This window comes from Littorina saxatilis, linkage group LG11 (assembly GCF_037325665.1).
Source record: "Littorina saxatilis isolate snail1 linkage group LG11, US_GU_Lsax_2.0, whole genome shotgun sequence".
In the NCBI taxonomy this organism is placed as follows: domain Eukaryota; kingdom Metazoa; phylum Mollusca; class Gastropoda; order Littorinimorpha; family Littorinidae; genus Littorina; species Littorina saxatilis.
The window spans coordinates 33,120,739-33,138,934 of NC_090255.1; the positions used below are offsets into that span (position 1 = coordinate 33,120,739).

Consider the following 18,196-nt stretch of genomic DNA (forward strand, 5'->3'; position numbering starts at 1 on the left):
GAAGTTTTAATACGATCAATCGGACCTATTATCAGGAGTTAGTGTATCAACTTTTGAACGAACTGCGCCCAGTAGCTTCCCAGCAATAAGCAGTTAAGTGGAGAAAGACACACACACACACACACAGACTCACACACACAGACACACACACACACAGACACACGATTAAAGTCTGCTGAGCCCAAGTACTAGCGTACTCGGGGATAAACAATAGTAAACAAGAATTTAATCCAAAAAAAATTTTAAAAAATAGATCGCCCATGCCGGGAATCGAACCCGGATCACTTTGGCCATAGGCGGACGTGCTTTCCACCAAGCCACCAACTGGCTGGCTGTTCTATTAGCCGAACAGCAGTTCTATCCCACCGCGAATTGCGCCCACCGCCAAGAGTCGTTTTTGTGGATTATTTCGCATTTAGGTCCCAGGTAACATTATGAAGTTTTAATACGATCAATCGGACCTATTATCAAGTTAGTGTATCAACTTTTGAACGAACTGCGCCCAGTAGCTTCCCAGCAATAAGCTGTTAAGTGGAGAAAGACACACACACACACAGACACACGATTAAAGTCTGCTGAGCCCAAGTACTAGCGTACTCGGGGATAAAGAAAGAATGCACCTGTCTATAACAATCACATTTGGTCGGGCCCTAATGGGTGGTGGTTATCGACAGGTTCAACGTATGTAATTTACAATTTCATTTACACAAAAAAACTAGACCCAGCTTTTAATTGGGCGTTCATATTTTTTTCTTTTCTGTTTTCTTTGCTTTTTTGCAGAGAAACATGATAGTGCCGGGCATGCGGCCTCTGTCCAGTATGACGCCGACAATCGTTTACAACACGGAACACCCGTGTGCCAAACGTGTCGTTCTGGGCGCCTCTAATGGGACACGCATCATCACAGGTCTGAACCTTGATCTCCCTATGTGTACATTGTTTGTGGGTTTTTTCAGTCTGTGCATTATACAAGCGAGACAGAGGGGTGCAGCCAGGATTCAAACCCCGAACCTTCAACATGGAAGGCTGATGTCTTCACCACTAGGCTGCAAGCCTGTCTGTCTCTCTTGTATGATATCAAAGACTCTCTCTCTCTCTCTCTCTCTCTCTCTCTCTCTCTCTCTCTCTCTCTCTCTCTCTCTCTCTCTCTCTCTCTCTCTCTCTCTCTCGCTCTCTCTCTCTCAAGCTTATCTGTGTATTTAAATTTTTCTTATTATCTCAATGACCCAAACACTAAGTTATCTGTCTCATTTTCCCCTTAGCCTCCCATCGTTAATTGCAAACTTTGAAAAACATTGTAGCAAAGTAACTACTGCAAGTTTTCTGAAATTGTATCGGCATGCTCAAACCTTGCATGAAGCTGGTCCAAACGGAAACAGAAATATGTCATACGTAGCATTGTTTATAGCAGACATTAAATTACATATTCTTATCGCAATTCTCATAAATGCATTGACTTCAATCTCACATGCTAGATGTCGAAACACTACTCAAATTACCTGCCCTTGTAAGGGTGGTAACCAAACTAAAAAAATAGCCGTTGCTATGACCTGACCCCAATTGGTTACCCATAACCCCCCGCGCACCACGTGAGCGCCGGCATGCAGAATAATCATTCTCGATTTTCGACGACATATCTGCATTTGTGGGTTCTCAAGTGAGCGATATTGGGTGCTCTGGGAGGCATGGGGCCATATAAATGCGCCACACATGAGTTTCTCACTCAAAACATAAAGTGGAACCCCCCTTTTAAGACCTCCCATTTTAAGACTCCCTCCTTTTTAAGACCAGATTTTTGAAGGTCTTAAAAGGGGGGTTCCCCTGTATAAAGTTGTCTATGCCTATGTCTGCAGGCGTGGTGGAGACGCTGGTGAATGCTTTCCTGTTCGACTTGAGCCTGAGGGAATCTGTGGCTCGCCCTCGCATACACAATCAGCTCTACCCCTCTGCAGTGACAGAATATGAAGGTAAGCTCACTGTCAGAATAACAGCCTGTGGTTACTGTATTCCGCATCCTCAAAATATTTAGAGGCACTGTCAAACCTGCAACCATGGCTGATGTGCACGAAGCGAAAGTGGGTGCAACCCACGTGGTTTACAGCCAGCCTGAATTCACCACAACATTCTCCATGCCAACCGATCAGACCCCGCGGCTGGCTCCCACTATCGCTTTGTGCACCTCTGAGCCCATCTGTCGATAGCGACCACCTGCCCAAAATGACCACCACAAAAGATCCCTGATAAAAGTGTTTTTTTAATATTATTCACCTTTACATAGCAACTGCCTGCTTATGACGACCACATTAGGTGGGTCGATCTCATGTTGTTGTTTTGGACAGGTTCAACTGTATCAATTACTACCTTTTGGTGGAGAAAACAAAAGAGTTTCCGTATATTCTGCCAAAAATTCAAGAGGTGATAGCTACACTTCTGACTGACCAATAATGACATTCTAGACTTACTCATACATACTCATACTGATGTGTCTGTGCACTTTTGTTTACTCATACAGTATTCAAAATAAATCCCGATCAGTCACGCAAAACGGGAAGAAAGACCCGGGTTTTTTTGGTTTTTTTTTAAATTTCAGTACAGTTACTCATTGGTTTAAACATAAGTTTATTTTTAACAAGGGTTACAATCATGACATGTATACAAAGTTAACAGAAACAGCAACAAGCTAGAAGCTTATAGTGGTGTTCCTGCATGACAGTACAACATAAGGCGGTAACGGGTGAAAAATTTGTCTCAATAAACCAAATCTATTAATAACGTAATGAACGTTGCATAATGATTATAAAGAAAGACAGTAAAGGAAGGAAGGAGGGAAAGAAGATGAATAAAAGAAGAGGGATGGGTAGGAGATGTGCAGAAGTTAAAGTTGTTGTCCGGCTTGTAGAGCATTTATTCTGACTTGCCCAAAGCGGCCTGAACGTTCAATGAACGAGTGTACGGTGGAAAAAATTTTCCTGTTCAAATCTAAAGAATACTGTCTGTCTCCGTTTAAAAGGTGGGGGAGGTGAATTGTGTGATTAGGGAGGGTATGTATAGTTTCTTGACGTGCTTCGCGATAATTTGGACAATCGAATATGAAGTGTTGTAGGGATTCGGACGGGAATCCACAGTCACAAGATGCATCTGTAGCAACGTGACGTCTCACTAGATCGTTATTGAGATCACTTATATATAACCTGAGCTTACAGTGAATTATTTGTGACATGCGATCTCCAGAATAAAAATAACACGGCGGACTTAAATCGTTTTTTGACAAAAAGTGCTTAAATTCACTTAGGGAGTCACTAAGTTTTATATAGTCTGGTAAAGAATTCCAGAGTTGTGTAGTAGATGGGAGAAATGAGTTTCTATATAATTCAGTTTTAAACGATGGAACTTTCCTGTCTAGAGGTCTGCGCCGGTGATATGGGTTATTAGTTGATATCAATGGTGGCAATATCGCTAATAAGTAGTTTGGCACATTGCGGTGAACGATCTTGTGAAATAATATCAATTATAATTACATATTCTTACTCCGAATCACATGATTTGCATTGACCCACTTCGATGCTTAGGTTATGATAAAAGCTACCCCGTCTAGGTATAAGGGGAGCAACCCCAACTAAAAAAGTGACTGCACCAGCATGACTGACACCCTGGGTTACGTCCCATGTAGCCTACTACGTCATCAATGGTGCTGGTCACGTGATACCCCTTCAATCGACTACTATCACTCAAGGGTGACGGTTGTGTACGCTTTTGCTCTGGCTGGTTTTGTGTCTACGGCACCCTCCGGCCTCGGCCCCCGTCTACTTCTTGCTGGCTTGCAGCTGGTGAGATCGTTCATATTTTCTTGTATATTTTATTGCTTCTGCTGTGAATTTCGCATGTCTGGTGGACTCTGAAGTTCTCAGCAGTTGTTTGGCTTCCTCTTGGTCGCCATTTGCATTAGCACGTTGTCTGGCTTCTGTTGTTTTAGCCGTGTTCGGCTATTAACGCTGTTGTAGCTTGCTTTGTAGCTGCCGTCGGTAGCTGTTACGTATGTGCTTATCTATTTGCGTGCTTGCTTCTGAAATGTTTGTGTCTGTACGGACTTTATTATTTTCAGACTTGTGGCTTCCTCTTTGGTCGCCATTTTTAGCTAGCATGTTGTTGTTATGTTGATTTTTCGTCCGTACTCGGACGCTTAACTCTTCGTATAGCTAGTTGTTTAGCTGCCTTTGGTAGCTCCTAAACTGGTTTTAGCTGCCCTCTTTGCTGGCTTCTGAAAGGTTGGCGTCCGTTCGGACTTTGCTAGTTTCAGTTGTTTGTTTATTTTTCTCTCGGTGCTTACATGGCCGTTAATGAGAATTAGAGGGAGCTAAGGCCGAGGGTAGGGCTTGGGCCCTGCTAAGCTCTATCCCTCAGCAGCCTCTTCTTTTGATGAACTCCGTTGTTGTTCATGTTGGCACAATTTTAGGCAATTTTTTACGTTGTTCTGTGCCGTTTTTTCTGTTACGGACGTTTGGCCGTCTGGCTCTCAGCCGTCCGTTTTGGCCTCTAAGGCTGTCGTTTTACGTCTGTTTCGGCTCCAGAGTCTAGGGCTCTGGGGTCTGCACGTATCTTTTGCTTATTTCCAGAAATAGATTCCCTCGTTCGCGAGGTTTGCCGCGGCGGACTTCGTCGCCAGCTCTGCCCCCCGCCTGGGGGTTAGGCGACGTTCTCTCCTTCAGACTCTGGGTCTTCTCCGGACCAGGCTGCTGTCCACCGTGATGTTTCTGGACGGTCCCTTGGGGATCTTCTTCTCCTCTTCCTGGCCGGCATTTGTTGCCTTCCGCTTGCGGTAGCGCAACAGTGCATGTCCCTCCGGGGATCCGGCCACAACAAGGTTGGTGTCTGCAGCAGCCGTTTACGGCAGCTGCACTTCCGGTTTCCGGAATCGGATGTTCTCCTGCTAGTGAGCAGACGGTGTTCACGTCAGGTCTGAACCTCTACGTACTCCAGCAGTCGGTTCTGACAGCTGGGCTTCCTGCTGTTGCAGGAAGTAGGGGTTCACCGTCTAGTGAGCAGATGGTGGGGGCTCACTGGATAGTGGACCTGCTATGGTCCCATCTGGTTTGAGTCTGGTTTTTTCGTCAGCAGTGCCCTTTGGGCTTGCAGGCTCCCTGCCTCAGGCGGATTAGCAGCTACCACACACTTCGGTAGTGGGTTCTGCCGTTCCCCTCACTTCCTGTGCCTTTGGTCTTCGACGCCTCTCATCCTCCTCTTAGTCAGGGGTGAAGTTTGGCCGTTGACTTGCAGGAAAGGGGCTTCAGGCTCCGGCCTTCCCAGCTTCGGGACATTAGGGCTCAGAGGAAGTTGCCTTTGCCCAAGATGTCCCGGAATTTGCTGTCGTCTTTTGCCCCTCTGCGTGCACCTTTGCCGGTCACGCCGGAACTTCTTCTTTGGGGAACGTTTCGAGTCCCCTGCTCTCTGAGCAGACTCTCTTCCCCTCTGAGGAAGTGGGCAGACAGCTTTTGGAACTTGCTTCCATTTCGGAGACACTCCTTTACGGAGTCCTTGGCGCCCTTTACACTCAGTAAAGAGCAGGACGCAGGGGATGCTTTCTCCACCTTTGCTAGGGCGAATTTAGAGCGGAGAAGGCCCTCCTCTCTGCACAATGCCCATACGGTCATGTACAGACGGGACTTGTTCCTCGCCCATTCCTAGTTTGTGGGGAATCAATGAGAGACACCCTTAGTTCTTCACCCTTGGTGGATGGGTCTCTCTTCGGCCTCCTGGCCTCTAAGGCCCCCTGGCCTTCAAGTCCTCCTGGCCTCCTGGTCTCTGAAGCCTCCTGGCCTCTAAGGCCTCCTGGCCCCCAAGGCCTCCTGGCCTCTTAGGCCTCCTGGTCTCCAAGGCCTCCTGGCCTCCAAGGCCTCTAAGGCCTCCTGGCCTCTAAGGCCTCTAAGGCCTCCTGGCCTCTAAGGTCTCCTGGCCTCCAAGGCCTCCTGGCCTCCCAGGCCTCCTGGCCTCCCAGGCCTCCAAGGCCTCCTGGCCTCTACGGCCTCCTGGCCTCTAAGGTCTCCTGGCTTCCCAGGCCTCCTGGTCTCCAAGGCCTCCTGGCCTCCATGGCCTCCAAGGCCTCCTGGCCTCTAAGGCCTCCTGGCCTCTAAGGTCTCCTGGCATCCAAGGCCTCCCTGGCCTCCTGGCCTCCAAGGAGATAAAGATTTGTAGGGACCTTCAGGTCTCTTCTTTTGCTCTTCAAGCTTTGAAGCAGCAAAACGGGCTCTACCTAAGCAGACTCAGCTTTTTCAGGCTAAGTCCTCAGCTCAGGTTTATCCGGAGAGGTTCTTCCTTTCACAGACGTCTTAGTCTGTGTTTTTTGGGAACAACAGCCGGCGTTAGGGCATCCGGGTTTTTTAGCCTCGGCTGGTGCAACAGCCATTTCATCTGTTGGTGGTGGTGGTTGTTGTTTGCTCTTTTGGACTCGGTCCTTGTGGGTCTTTCGCCGATTTAGACTCTGTCTTTCTCTAGCGATCGGACTTCTTCTGGTGTTTCGTCCAAACTTAAGGTTTACTTGAGTTGGCCTCGGAAGTTACATTCAGATTTTACTGAGTTTGCATTGGTTTTAGCAATGCATGGTGAGGGGTCATTCTTGTGGCCTATCACTTTTCTCAGCTTTATTGGCTAACCCTCCCCTTTCGGTAGAGGTCTAGTTAATTTCCTGGTTTCTTGGTGCGGGCTTTCAGCCCAGCATCTTTGATGGCAGGTCTACGGGCGTTACGGCTCTCAGCCTTAGCTCGTGTAATAGTCTCCTGACTGGCATGGGCGACTACGGTCTCCGTGTCTCTAGATTTTGTGTCTTCCTCTTCTCCCTCATCCTGCCATGAGGCGAGTCGGGTCGACTTCCGGTGGGGTGGGTTGCCTGTTAAGGTCACCCTTCTACCACTTGCATAGATCTATTACGGACTCTTGCCTGTTGTGTTCCGTGTCTGATTCTCGGTTCTGAGGTATCAGACGTGGTTGGTTTTTCAGCCAGACTCAGGAATTTTCTGGGCTCGGTCGGCCGCGAAATTTACTTCGGGCCCTTCTTCTTGAGGACTCTCGTGCAGGGAGTCTTAAGGCTGGTTAGCTTCACAGTTTTCTGTTTTCCTTTCCAGTCTCGTTTCTGCTTTGGGTTTTTGATTTTCCTTCATTTACCTACAAGCAGACTGCTTTGTGATCACTCTGACTTTAGTCATTTCGGTTAGAGTCTCCGGTCACATCAGGCTTTGGCCACCGCGTTCTCCGCTCTGCTGGCGGCTTACACTTTTCGTAGGCCGCTTCTTCCTCTGTTTACCTCCCTCTATGCTTCTGCATGGACTGGTAGTGGACTTCTGGTAACCGTCTCTTCTGAGATTTTTCTTTGAGTTTGACTCTGGTTTTTTGTACTCAGACGTCTCTCTCTCTTTCTCGGAAACAGGTCACTCCTCTCTGGAGCTGACCGTTATCTCTCCGGCCTTTCGGGCCTCTCTCCATGCCAAGGCTTTAAACTTTGGCATGATCGTCTTACGGTCCTGGGGAAGGTTGGTGCTTTTCATTTATGATCGGTCAACCTTACGCTTAGGCGTTTCCAGGGTTTTTGGCATTTCCTTCCAATAGTAAGGGGGGGGGGGGGGGCAGCTTGTCTGTCCCTCTACTCGGCTCGGGTTATTCAAGGCTTGAGCCCCTTTCTGGGCTGTTTTTTATGGTTCAGGGGATGGGAAGAAGTGCTGAGCACAGCTTACGGGCTCTCTGATGCTGTCTTTCGCATTTTTTGCCTGAGCGGCATTGCGACTGTCATTTAGGTTGGTTCTTGGTCCTCGTTCTGTCATTTGGCAGTGGGCCAGTTCCTGGCAAGGGTTTTGGAGTGAGCTAGATGTTTTCTTTCTCACCGGCTCTTTTCCTGATTTTTGGCAGTGGGCCAGTTTTTTGGCGAGGGATTCTCTTTCCCTCCGCCTTGGCGTAGCTATCGGCTATCTTTCCCCTAGGCTCAGCCCGAGCTCTTTTTCCAGGGCCTGGGCCTCCTCCTCGGCCGTTTTACGGTCTGGGAGGTTGGATGATGTCCTGCACACAGCTTACTGGTGCTCGGCTTTTGTCTTTATCAGTTTAATAGGGAGACATTGCTGCCTTGGGCCTCTTCCTTGGCCGTCTTGCGGTCCCACAGAATGAGCGAAGTTTTGAATACAGCTTATTGGCGATCAGACGATGTATTCATCAGCTTTTATCTGAGAGACATCGCTTCGCTCTGTAACGATGGATCTAGGTCCCTGCCTGCCTTGGTGGCAGCGGGCCAGTGCATTTCCAGAAATTGATGGTGAGTTTGAACTTTTTTGATCTTACCCACCTCCTGGTTGGAGTTATCTGCAAATCATGTGATTCGGAGTAAGAATATGTAATTATAATCGAAAATTTTTATCTAAATTTTGATTTGATTAATATACTTACCCGAATCACATGAGTAATTCCCTCCCTCCTGCCCCGCTCGATATTTTAATGTTCTATTAGTCGATTGAAGGGGTATCACGTGACCAGCACCATTGATGACGTAGTAGGCTACATGGGACGTAACCCAGGGTGTCAGTCATGCTGGTGCAGTCACTTTTTTAGTTGGGGTTGCTCCCCTTATACCTAGACGGGGTAGCTTTTATCATAACCTAAGCATCGAAGTGGGTCAATGCAAATCATGTGATTCGGGTAAGTATATTAATCAAATCAAAATTTAGATAAAAATTTTCGATTTATGACGTTTTCGCCTCTCTAGTAATGAAATAAAGCCTGACTCATCGTACAATTTTTGATGGCTTGTACCGCGGACTGCTCCAACAATTGTTCGAATTGCGTCTAAGTGAATACTTTCGAGCTCGGTGGCTAACTCCTTTGGGCAGTTGTCCCAGAGAACATCAGCATAATCAAAATGTGGCAATATGAAGGATTTATACATTGTTTCTAAAGCTTTTCTGCCTAATCTATATTTATAAGATCGTAAGCAAGCTACGAGCGTACGGCATTTTGCTATAACAGATTTAATATGTAACTCCCACTTACCGTTATTCTGAATAATAATACCAAGATGTTTATGACTTTCAGTTTCTTGTAAAATTGTGCCACCGAAGTTTAAAGGGATGTAATCTGGATTCCTTTTCCTGCTTATATTCAGAAGTTTTGTTTTACTTTGATTAAATTTAACTTTCCACTGACTAGCCCACTGGTCGATTTTTTCAAGATCTGAGTTAAAAATATCTGTTCGCATCTGAGAATTTTCCAGGCTTAAATACATACTTGTATCGTCGGCAAACAGTTTAATAATGGATTCAACGTTATCAACTATGTCGTTAATGTAAACCAGAAAAAGGAGAGGTCCTAGAATAGAGCCTTGTGGAACGCCTGTTTGCACAGGTAAGTAGCTAGACATACTTCCTTTAAGCACCACTGCTTGTGTTCGATCAGTTAAATAGTTTTGCAACCAATTAAACATCTGACCTCGAATCCCTAGTGCAAATAACTTTCTCAGAAGACCTTTGTGCCAGACTCTGTCAAATGCTTTGGAAATGTCGAAAAAGATTGCCTGGACAGTAATGCTGTCGTCGAGTGACTTGCAAAAGTCGTTATATAGGCATGTTAACTGGTACACAGTGGAGTCACCGGGAATAAAACCAGACTGGGAAGGTGTGATTATGTTATTCGATACAAAATAATCAAACACATGTTTCTGAACACATTTTTCAAGAACTTTACCTTCGCAGCTTAAGAGTGAGATGGGACGATAATTTGAAGTCACCTTTATCCCCCTTTTTAAATATCGGTGTTATGTATGCTGTTTTCCATATGCTTGGAAATACACCCTCATTTAATGATCTTGTAAATAAAATAGATAGAGGTTCTGCTATTATAGGTAAACTTGCAATAAGAATCTTATTATGAATTTTATCAGGCCCGACAGCTTTAGATGTATCAAGACTTTCTATTACACTTTTCACTTCTTCGGAAGTCACGACCATATCGTAAAGTTACTCATTGCTCCTGATACTTCTATTACTGTGTGTTTCACTTGTGTGTAAATTTGTGTGTACAGGAAGTGTGTGTGCATGTGTGTGTGAATATGTGAAAGCGCATCCTTCTGTATCTGTGCATATTTCATCAGATCTCACTCACTTGGCAATTGCATCACATTGCTACAGACTGGAACCCCCCTTTTAAGACCCCCCCCCCCCCCCCAATTTAAGACTCTCTCCCATTTAAGACCCTCTTTTCTCAAACTTTTTGTTCAAAACCTCTGTAAAATTACCCCCATTTTAAGTCTCCCTCCTTTTTAAGACCTGAATTTTTCAGATTAATTTTGTGGAGGTCTTTAATTAAAGGGCGGTTTCACTGTATCACATTTAAGAACAATTCAAGATGCCAAAACAAAAATCTTTTGAATTTATTTTCCAGATGTTGAGTCTCCAGCTGGATTAATATACGCAATTTCTGACGAGATTGTGCAAGCCCTGAAACAGAAAAACCAAACCATGGTGAAAGTCACGGAGGGGCTTAGCTGTGTTCAAGCCGTCATGAAAATCAACGACGATGTCCAGGCCTACTCTGACTGGAGAAAAGGCGGCCGTGCTGCTACCTTTTGATCTCAGTCAAAAACCTTCTGAAGATTGAATATGGATATACCCATGTAAACCACCAGAAAATGTGTTTTTGTGATTGAAATCTTGGACAATATCATGCATGGCTATCTAGGCTACCTTTTGATCTCTGTCAAAAACCCTCTGAAGACAGAATGTGGATACCCACGTAACCAACATGGTGGAACCAAAAAATGTTTTGTGTGATTAAAATCTCAAAAAATAGCATGCATCTGCCTTACATAGATCTGGCCATGCATGAACTAAGGAAATGATGTTGACAAGCAACTGACCGGGTCATGAAGGGATAGCTGAATAATGAAACAACAGAAAATGGAACTAAATTTTTTTTATTTTTGTGTGTGATTGAAATCTTCTTAAATATACATCTGCATAGATGGCCATGCATGAACTTAGGAAAGGATTGTTCACATACAACTCATGACAGGGTCGTGCAAAGATAGCTGAGTACTGACCGATGCTGGTTCATTTGTGTCGATCATGGAAATCTTTCAGAAAATGTGACTTGCCTACTTGACATTACTATAAGTAATTTAAGAGTTCAAATGTTGGTAATTGGTATGGTATTTGGTGTATCTTTTTGTATCTAAAAAAATCCCCCAAGGAAGTTAGGTGCAGGCAACAGAATCGGGCTACCCATTTTTGACTCACATGCGAAGCAAAAGTGAGTCTATGTACTCACCCGAGTCGTCCGTCCGTCCGTCCGGACGTCCGGACGTCCGGAAAACTTTAACATTGGATATTTCTTGGACACTATTCAGTCTATCAGTACCAAATTTGGCAAGATGGTGTATGATGACAAGGCCCCAAAAAACATACATAGCATCTTGACCTTGCTTCAAGGTCAAGGTCGCAGGGGCCATAAATGTTGCTTAAAAAACAGCTATTTTTCACATTTTTCCCATTTTCTCTGAAGTTTTTGAGATTCAATACCTCACCTATATATGATATATAGGGCAAAGTAAGCCCCATCTTTTGATACCAGTTTGGTTTACCTTGCTTCAAGGTCAAGGTCACAGGAGCTCTTCAAAGTTGGATTGTATACATATTTTGAAGTGACCTTGACCCTGAACTATGGAAGATAACTGTTTCAAACTTAAAAATTATGTGGGGCACATGTTATGCTTTCATCATGAGACACATTTGGTCACATATGATCAAGGTCAAGGTCACTTTGACCCTTATGAAATGTGACCAAAATAAGGTAGTGAACCACTAAAAGTGACCATATCTCATGGTAGAAAGAGCCAATAAGCACCATTGTACTTCCTATGTCTTGAATTAACAGCTTTGTGTTGCATGACCTTGGATGACCTTGACCTTGGGTCAAGGTCACATGTATTTTGGTTGGAAAAATGTGTAAAGCAGTTCTTAGTGTATGATGTCATTGCTGTAAAGGTCAAGGTCAAGCATGTGAGTCGTATGGGCTTTGCCCTTCTTGTTTTCATGAAAATGTCATCAGAATATACTGCTTCGATCTGACTTACGTAAAGGGTTAAAAAAAATTGGTTGTAGGTTCCAAATGTTTGTTGTTTGACTGTTTAAATGTGATGGGACATGGCTTTGTGGTTGAAGTTTTTGTTTGATTTAATTTATTTGACGAGTGTAAGGGGGGCTATGTGTGTGTGAAAGGGCTGATACTTACTACTTAAACCCTTTGCCCCCAGCGGAGCATGGGCCATTGATGGCATTCCTCCATGGCACTCTGCTCTGGACTGTTCTTTCCGCCTCTATCCAGCTGTTTTCCTGCCCCGTTAGCTCTGCGTCCGTTGACTTTACTGCTCCAAAGGCCATTATTTATTTACATTTTTTAAAATTTTTTTAGATCAGAGCTTTCAGAGGCCATTATTGATGTGATATGATCTGAGTGATGCAGTTTATAGCTATGGATTGGTCTAGTGCAATGAGTTTGCATTCCAACTAAATCAGAAGCTATGACAACAGCTAGCATTAATGAAGGAGTTTTGGTTACGGTACTCTAAAAGATTTAATTGCTTCTATTCACATTCCTTTTAAAAATGTATGGCTATATTATACAGTACATTCCTCCTCACTTTTTGAAATAAGACAGAAAAATTGTGGCTAAAATTACACAGATCACATTCCTCTACACTTTTGAAAATGAAATTAGAAATTTTTGGGTTACATGTATATTTCACTTATCAGTTTGTTTGTTTGTTTGTTCGTTCATGGGCTGAAACTCCCACGGCTTTTACGTGTATGACCGTTTTTACCCTGCCATTTAGGCAGCCATACGCCGCTTTCGGAGGAAGCATGCTGGGTATTTTCGTGTTTCTATAACCCACCGAACTCTGACATGGATTACAGGATCTTTTTCGTGCGCACTTGGTCTTGTGCTTGCGTGTACACACGGGGGTGTTCGGACACCGAGGAGAGTCTGCACACAATGTTGACTCTGAGAAATAAATCTCTCGCCGAACGTGGGGACGAACTCACGCTGACAGCGGCCAACTGGATACAAATCCAGCGCGCTACCGACTGAGCTACATCCCCGCCCTCACTTATCAGTGAAGTTCACTGTAGCTCTGTGTTCATCGTGATATTATGTGAGATGAAAAATGTAACTTAATTTGCTTCAGTGGAGTGTATAATGTGATTAATTTGTTGTGCTTAATACCATGATTTATTTTGTTAGGTGAAGATCTCAAACCCCCACCCCCACCAATTGTGTGGCTAATTACTTTGCAAATGTGTAATGTGATAATTGGAATCTCTTCTAAGCATAACATTTAATGAAATGGAGATAATAGCCGAGAATGACAGTATGAGAAGGTATATCTTCATTCAACACTTGTTTTTGTGTAAAATTGTGTATTTTCTCTGGGATGGATTACTCTCTTTGGGGTTATTATGAAAAAGCGTTCGTGTGATAAATCATTATGTTTGTTCATGCATTTCCATGATTTGCAGACTGTTTTGACGGAAAGGGCCTATAGGTGCATTTGTGAAGTTATGATCTGCAATTATAAAAAGTATCTTATCTAAATTTACCTCAAGATCTGATCCTTTTGAGATTTAAGAAAACTTTTTGTTCACAATGATAAGAAATAAATGCATGCTTTAGGAATGTTCAAAATAAAATGTACTTGTTTGTGATGACTGTTTATGCTTAGGGTTATTATGCAAAATAAAATGAAGGATTTAGTTAACCCTTGTCATTCTGTCATTTGTCATTGAAGAATAGTATTGGTGTTGATCAGTTGTTTCATTTTATTTTATTTTAGTGTTGATCAATTGTAACATTAGAAATATAGTGTCCCTTATTATATAAAGCATCAGAATACTTTGAAATGATCTGAAGAGGGAAAAAGTTTTTAGTGGTTTATAATGCACCCACGTTTCTTCTATCAGATAAACATGTAGTTAATTATTTTAAGTCTCCTTTTTACATTTAGTCAAGTTTTGACTAAATGTTTTAACATAGAGGGAGAATCGAGACGAGGGTCGTGGTGTGTGTGTGTCTGTGTGTGTCTGTGTGTGTCTGTGCGTGTGTGTGTGTAGAGCGATTCAAACTACTGGACCGATCTTTATGAAATTTTACATGAGAGTTCCTGGGAATGATATCCCCGGACATTTTTTTAAATTTTTATAAATACCTTTGATGACGTCATGTCCGGCTTTTTGTAAAAGTTGAGGCGGCACTGTCACACCCTCATTTTTCAATCAAATTGATTGAAATTTTGGCCAAGCAATCTTCGACAAAGGCCGGACTTCGGTATTGCATTTCAGCTTGGTGGCTTAAAAATTAATTAATGACTTTGGTCATTACAAATCTGAAAATTGTACAAACATTTTTTTTTTCTAAAACGATCCAAATTTACTTTCATCTTATTCTTCAACATTTTCTGATTCCAAAAACATATAAATATGTTATATTTGGATTAAAAACAAGCTCTGAAAATTAAAAATATAAAAATTATGATCAAAATTAAATTTTCGAAATCAATTTAAAAACACTTTCATCTTATTCCTTGTCGGTTCCTGATTCCAAAAACATATAGATATGATATGTTTGGATTAAAAACACGCTCAGAAAGTTAAAACGAAGAGAGGTACATGAAATAGCATGCTATCCTTCTCAGCGCAACTACTACCCCGCTCTTCTTGTCAATTTCACTGCCTTTGCCACAAGCGGTGGACTGACGATGCTACAAGTATACGGTCTTGCTGAAAAATTGCATTGCGTTCAGTTTCATTCTGTGAGTTCGACAGCTTGACTAAATGTTGTATTTTCGCCTTACGCGACTTGTTAATTATTATACTTACTGTTACCCCCCGCGGGTTAGGGGGAGTCCCATATTGGTTGGGACGATAAAGAATTTACCCGATGCTCCCCAGCATGTCGTAAGAGGCGACTAACGGATTTTGTTTCTCCTTTTACCCTTGTTAAGTGTTTCTTGTATAGAATATAGTCAATTTTTGTAAAGATTTTAGTCAAGCAGTATGTAAGAAATATTAAGTCCTTTGTACTGGAAACTTGCATTCTCCCAGTAAGGTAATATATTGTACTACGTTGCAAGCCCCTGGAGCAAATTTTTGATTAGTGCTTTTGTGAACAAGAAACAATTAACAAGTGGTTCTATCCCATCTCCCCCCTTCCCCCGTCGCGATACAACCTTCGTGGTTAAAAACGACGTTAAACACCAAATAAAGAAAGAAAGAATACTTAATGTTGTCTTTCTGAACTTCAGTGTACATTTCTTCTGCACATTATACATTTATTCTTTGATGTATTGGTAAATGGCATATATAATACTCAGTGTAACAAATGTTTTGCATATTTCTTATCAATCATGGAGCCATGCTGTGGAAGTACAATGTTTGAAATCACAATTAATTACTGGACACAGATTCATTTTGATTTCATTTATTTCATTGGCTCACGTAAGTGTAGCCTATGCGATCGTAACTTTGTCTGTCTGTGCGTGCGTGTGTGCGTGCGTGCATGTGTATGTCTGTGGTAGAAACTCTAACATTTGAAGACGTCACATTACATTGACGTCACATTATGACGTAAGAGGGTTAGACGTCACGCGAAGGAAGTACTGAAAGTCTCGGTCATTATTATTTTGAGCGGGCCGAGACTAGTTGGCAGTCGTGTCCCTGTAAGTAGGCTACATGCAGACAGACAGATCTAGATCTAGTGTCTCGCTTTCTTGCACAGTTTCACCTATGCTCTTTCTCTGTGTGTGTGTGTGTGTGTGTGTGTGTGTGTGTGTGTGTGTGACGGAGTGATTGAGTGTGTTACTGTTTGTCGATTTCTTACGTGAGCCTTGATGGCTTCGCCTCTTGTTTTTTTCTTAATTATTATTACAGCATGCGTAGAGGATACAGTTTATCATAAACATGAGTTATGCATGGAAGTTTTTGGGTTGAAAGCACAAAATAAACAGATTGATTGATTCCTGATATGATTACTCCGATTTATTTTTCCAGTGCACATAGAGAATACAATATAAAGCATGCGTTTTACATGGTTGTGATGATGGTTTTCAGCTTCATATTTTCTCTTGAAACAATACAACATGTTCAGAAAATCTCATCTTGTGCTCAATGAGCTTGCCTTCATCTTTTTTAATCTATTGTTCCCATAATTATAATCTATGATCCAACAATGCATTTTCCCTCAGCCCCAAAGTTCCAACATAACCTTGTGCATTCCCACAGGCATAATTTTCTTGGGCTGTTGATGGCAACATATTCTCGCTGGTTCAGTAACAAGATATTCCCGAGTTAAAGTCTCAGGTTATTTAATTACCATTTATGCTTTAGATGTTGAGTTGAGAGGTCCATGCATGGTACAAAGCACTTTTAAAGATAGATTATACATGTGGCTGTGGGTACAGCAGGCTCACCCTGTGATGTTCCCACAAATCTGTTAGAACTCTGGGCTGGTAGCTATAGGGCACACAATTTTGGGAATACAGCTTTATTACTTGCTCTTTCCATCCACCAACAAGCAAATTTGCAATAATAGCTAGGGCACAACATAATATGGCACTATAGTGTGTATAGCAATAATAGCTAGGGCACAACATAATATGGCACTATAGTGTGTATAGCAATAATAGCTAGGGCACAACAACATAATATACTAGTGTGTATAATCATGAACTGACCAATCCTTGTTCTGAATAAATGAACACAAAAGATTTCAAAAGATTGACAATGTATTAAATCACATCAAAAACATTAGGACACCCCCCCCCCCCCCCCCCCCCCCCATTTAAGAGTCTCTCCCTGTTAAGACCTTGTTTTACTAGATTTTATGTTCATATCCTCTGTAAAAAAAAATGTCAACTTGTTTTTACTTCTTTTGGGTACCGGTACAAATATAACATAACAACAACATCAGACAACAACATCAGACATACAAGACTATGCCAAATGCATCTTCAAAAATAAAATAAAAACACGAAAAACAACCACACAATACAATGTCCATTCACATAGTACAATACATTCAATACATTTCAAAAATTATATAAACATACCGTACTCTTCGTCTCCTTTCTTATCTTTCCATACAATTGTTTTATTTATAATACTACTAATAACAACAAAATCCTGTTCTCTGCATAATTCATAGTCTGAATGAACAAAATAATAACGATCAGCATATAGAATATCCTTCTCTTGCTCAATCAAATAACGACATGCAGACCACACAAAAAATGTTATGTCCAAATATAAACTAGAAAACATCCTTAACCTCATGTTAACCTCATGTTAACTCCAAAACCAAATTTCCTCCTCAACCCTCTGTAAATGTACTCCATTTTTAAGACTCCCTCCTTTTTAAGACCTGACTTTCTCAGATTTTTGGAGGTCTTAAAAAGGGGGTTCCACTGTACTGTACATTTATCCTCAGTTTACAGCCTGTTGCCAAACATTGCAACAGCGTTTCACAATCAATCAAGACAGCATATCATCCAGCATTTTTCTTTCTAGTTGTTTTCTGTGAAAAGACGATGTTCAGAAATAACTCTGCACGTATTTTTATATTTAGTCAAGTTTTGACTAAATATTTTAACATCGAGGGGGAATCGAAACGAGGGTCGTGGTGTATGTGCGTGTGTGTGTGCGTGTGTGTCTGTGTGTGTCTGTGTGTGTGTGTAGAGCGATTCAGACTAAACTACTGGTCCGATCTTTATGAAATTTGACATGAGAGTTCCTGGGTATGAAATCCCCATACGTTTTTTTCATTTTTTTGATAAATGTCTTTGATGACGTCATATCCGGCTTTTCGTGAAAGTTGAGGCGGCACTGTCACGCCCTCATTTTTCAACCAAATTGGTTGAAATTTTGGTCAAGTAATCTTCGACAAAGCTCAGACTTCTATATTGCATTTCAGCTTGGTGGCTTAAAAATTAATTAATGACTTTGGTCATTAAAAATCTGAAAATTGTAAAAAAAAATAAAAAATTTATAAAACGATCCAAATTTACGTTTATCTTATTCTCCATCATTTGCTGATTCCAAAAACATATAAATATGTTATATTCGGATTAAAAACAAGCTCTGAAAATTAAATATATAAAAATTATTATCAAAATTAAATTGTC

At 42.2% G+C, this 18,196-nt stretch overlaps 2 protein-coding genes across 2 annotated transcripts in view; one reads left to right on the plus strand and one right to left on the minus strand.

The window, feature by feature from the left end:
* Positions 1-16,089, plus strand: part of LOC138980286 (glutathione hydrolase 1 proenzyme-like) — a 39,252-nt gene extending 23,163 nt beyond the window's left edge. The window contains exons 14-16 of the mRNA XM_070353151.1: positions 781-907; positions 1,854-1,967; positions 10,408-16,089. Of these exons, the coding sequence (XP_070209252.1) occupies positions 781-907; positions 1,854-1,967; positions 10,408-10,595 (429 nt within the window). The 3' untranslated portion in view covers positions 10,596-16,089. The remainder of the gene's footprint in view (positions 1-780; positions 908-1,853; positions 1,968-10,407) is intronic.
* A 1,257-nt stretch (positions 16,090-17,346) lies between these two features.
* LOC138980290 (tetratricopeptide repeat protein 38-like) overlaps positions 17,347-18,196 on the minus strand; it is a 203,106-nt gene continuing 202,256 nt past the window's right edge. The window contains exon 14 of the mRNA XM_070353155.1: positions 17,347-18,196. This exon is cut by the window's right edge and continues 900 nt beyond it. The gene's annotated coding sequence lies outside the window, so the exon portion shown is untranslated.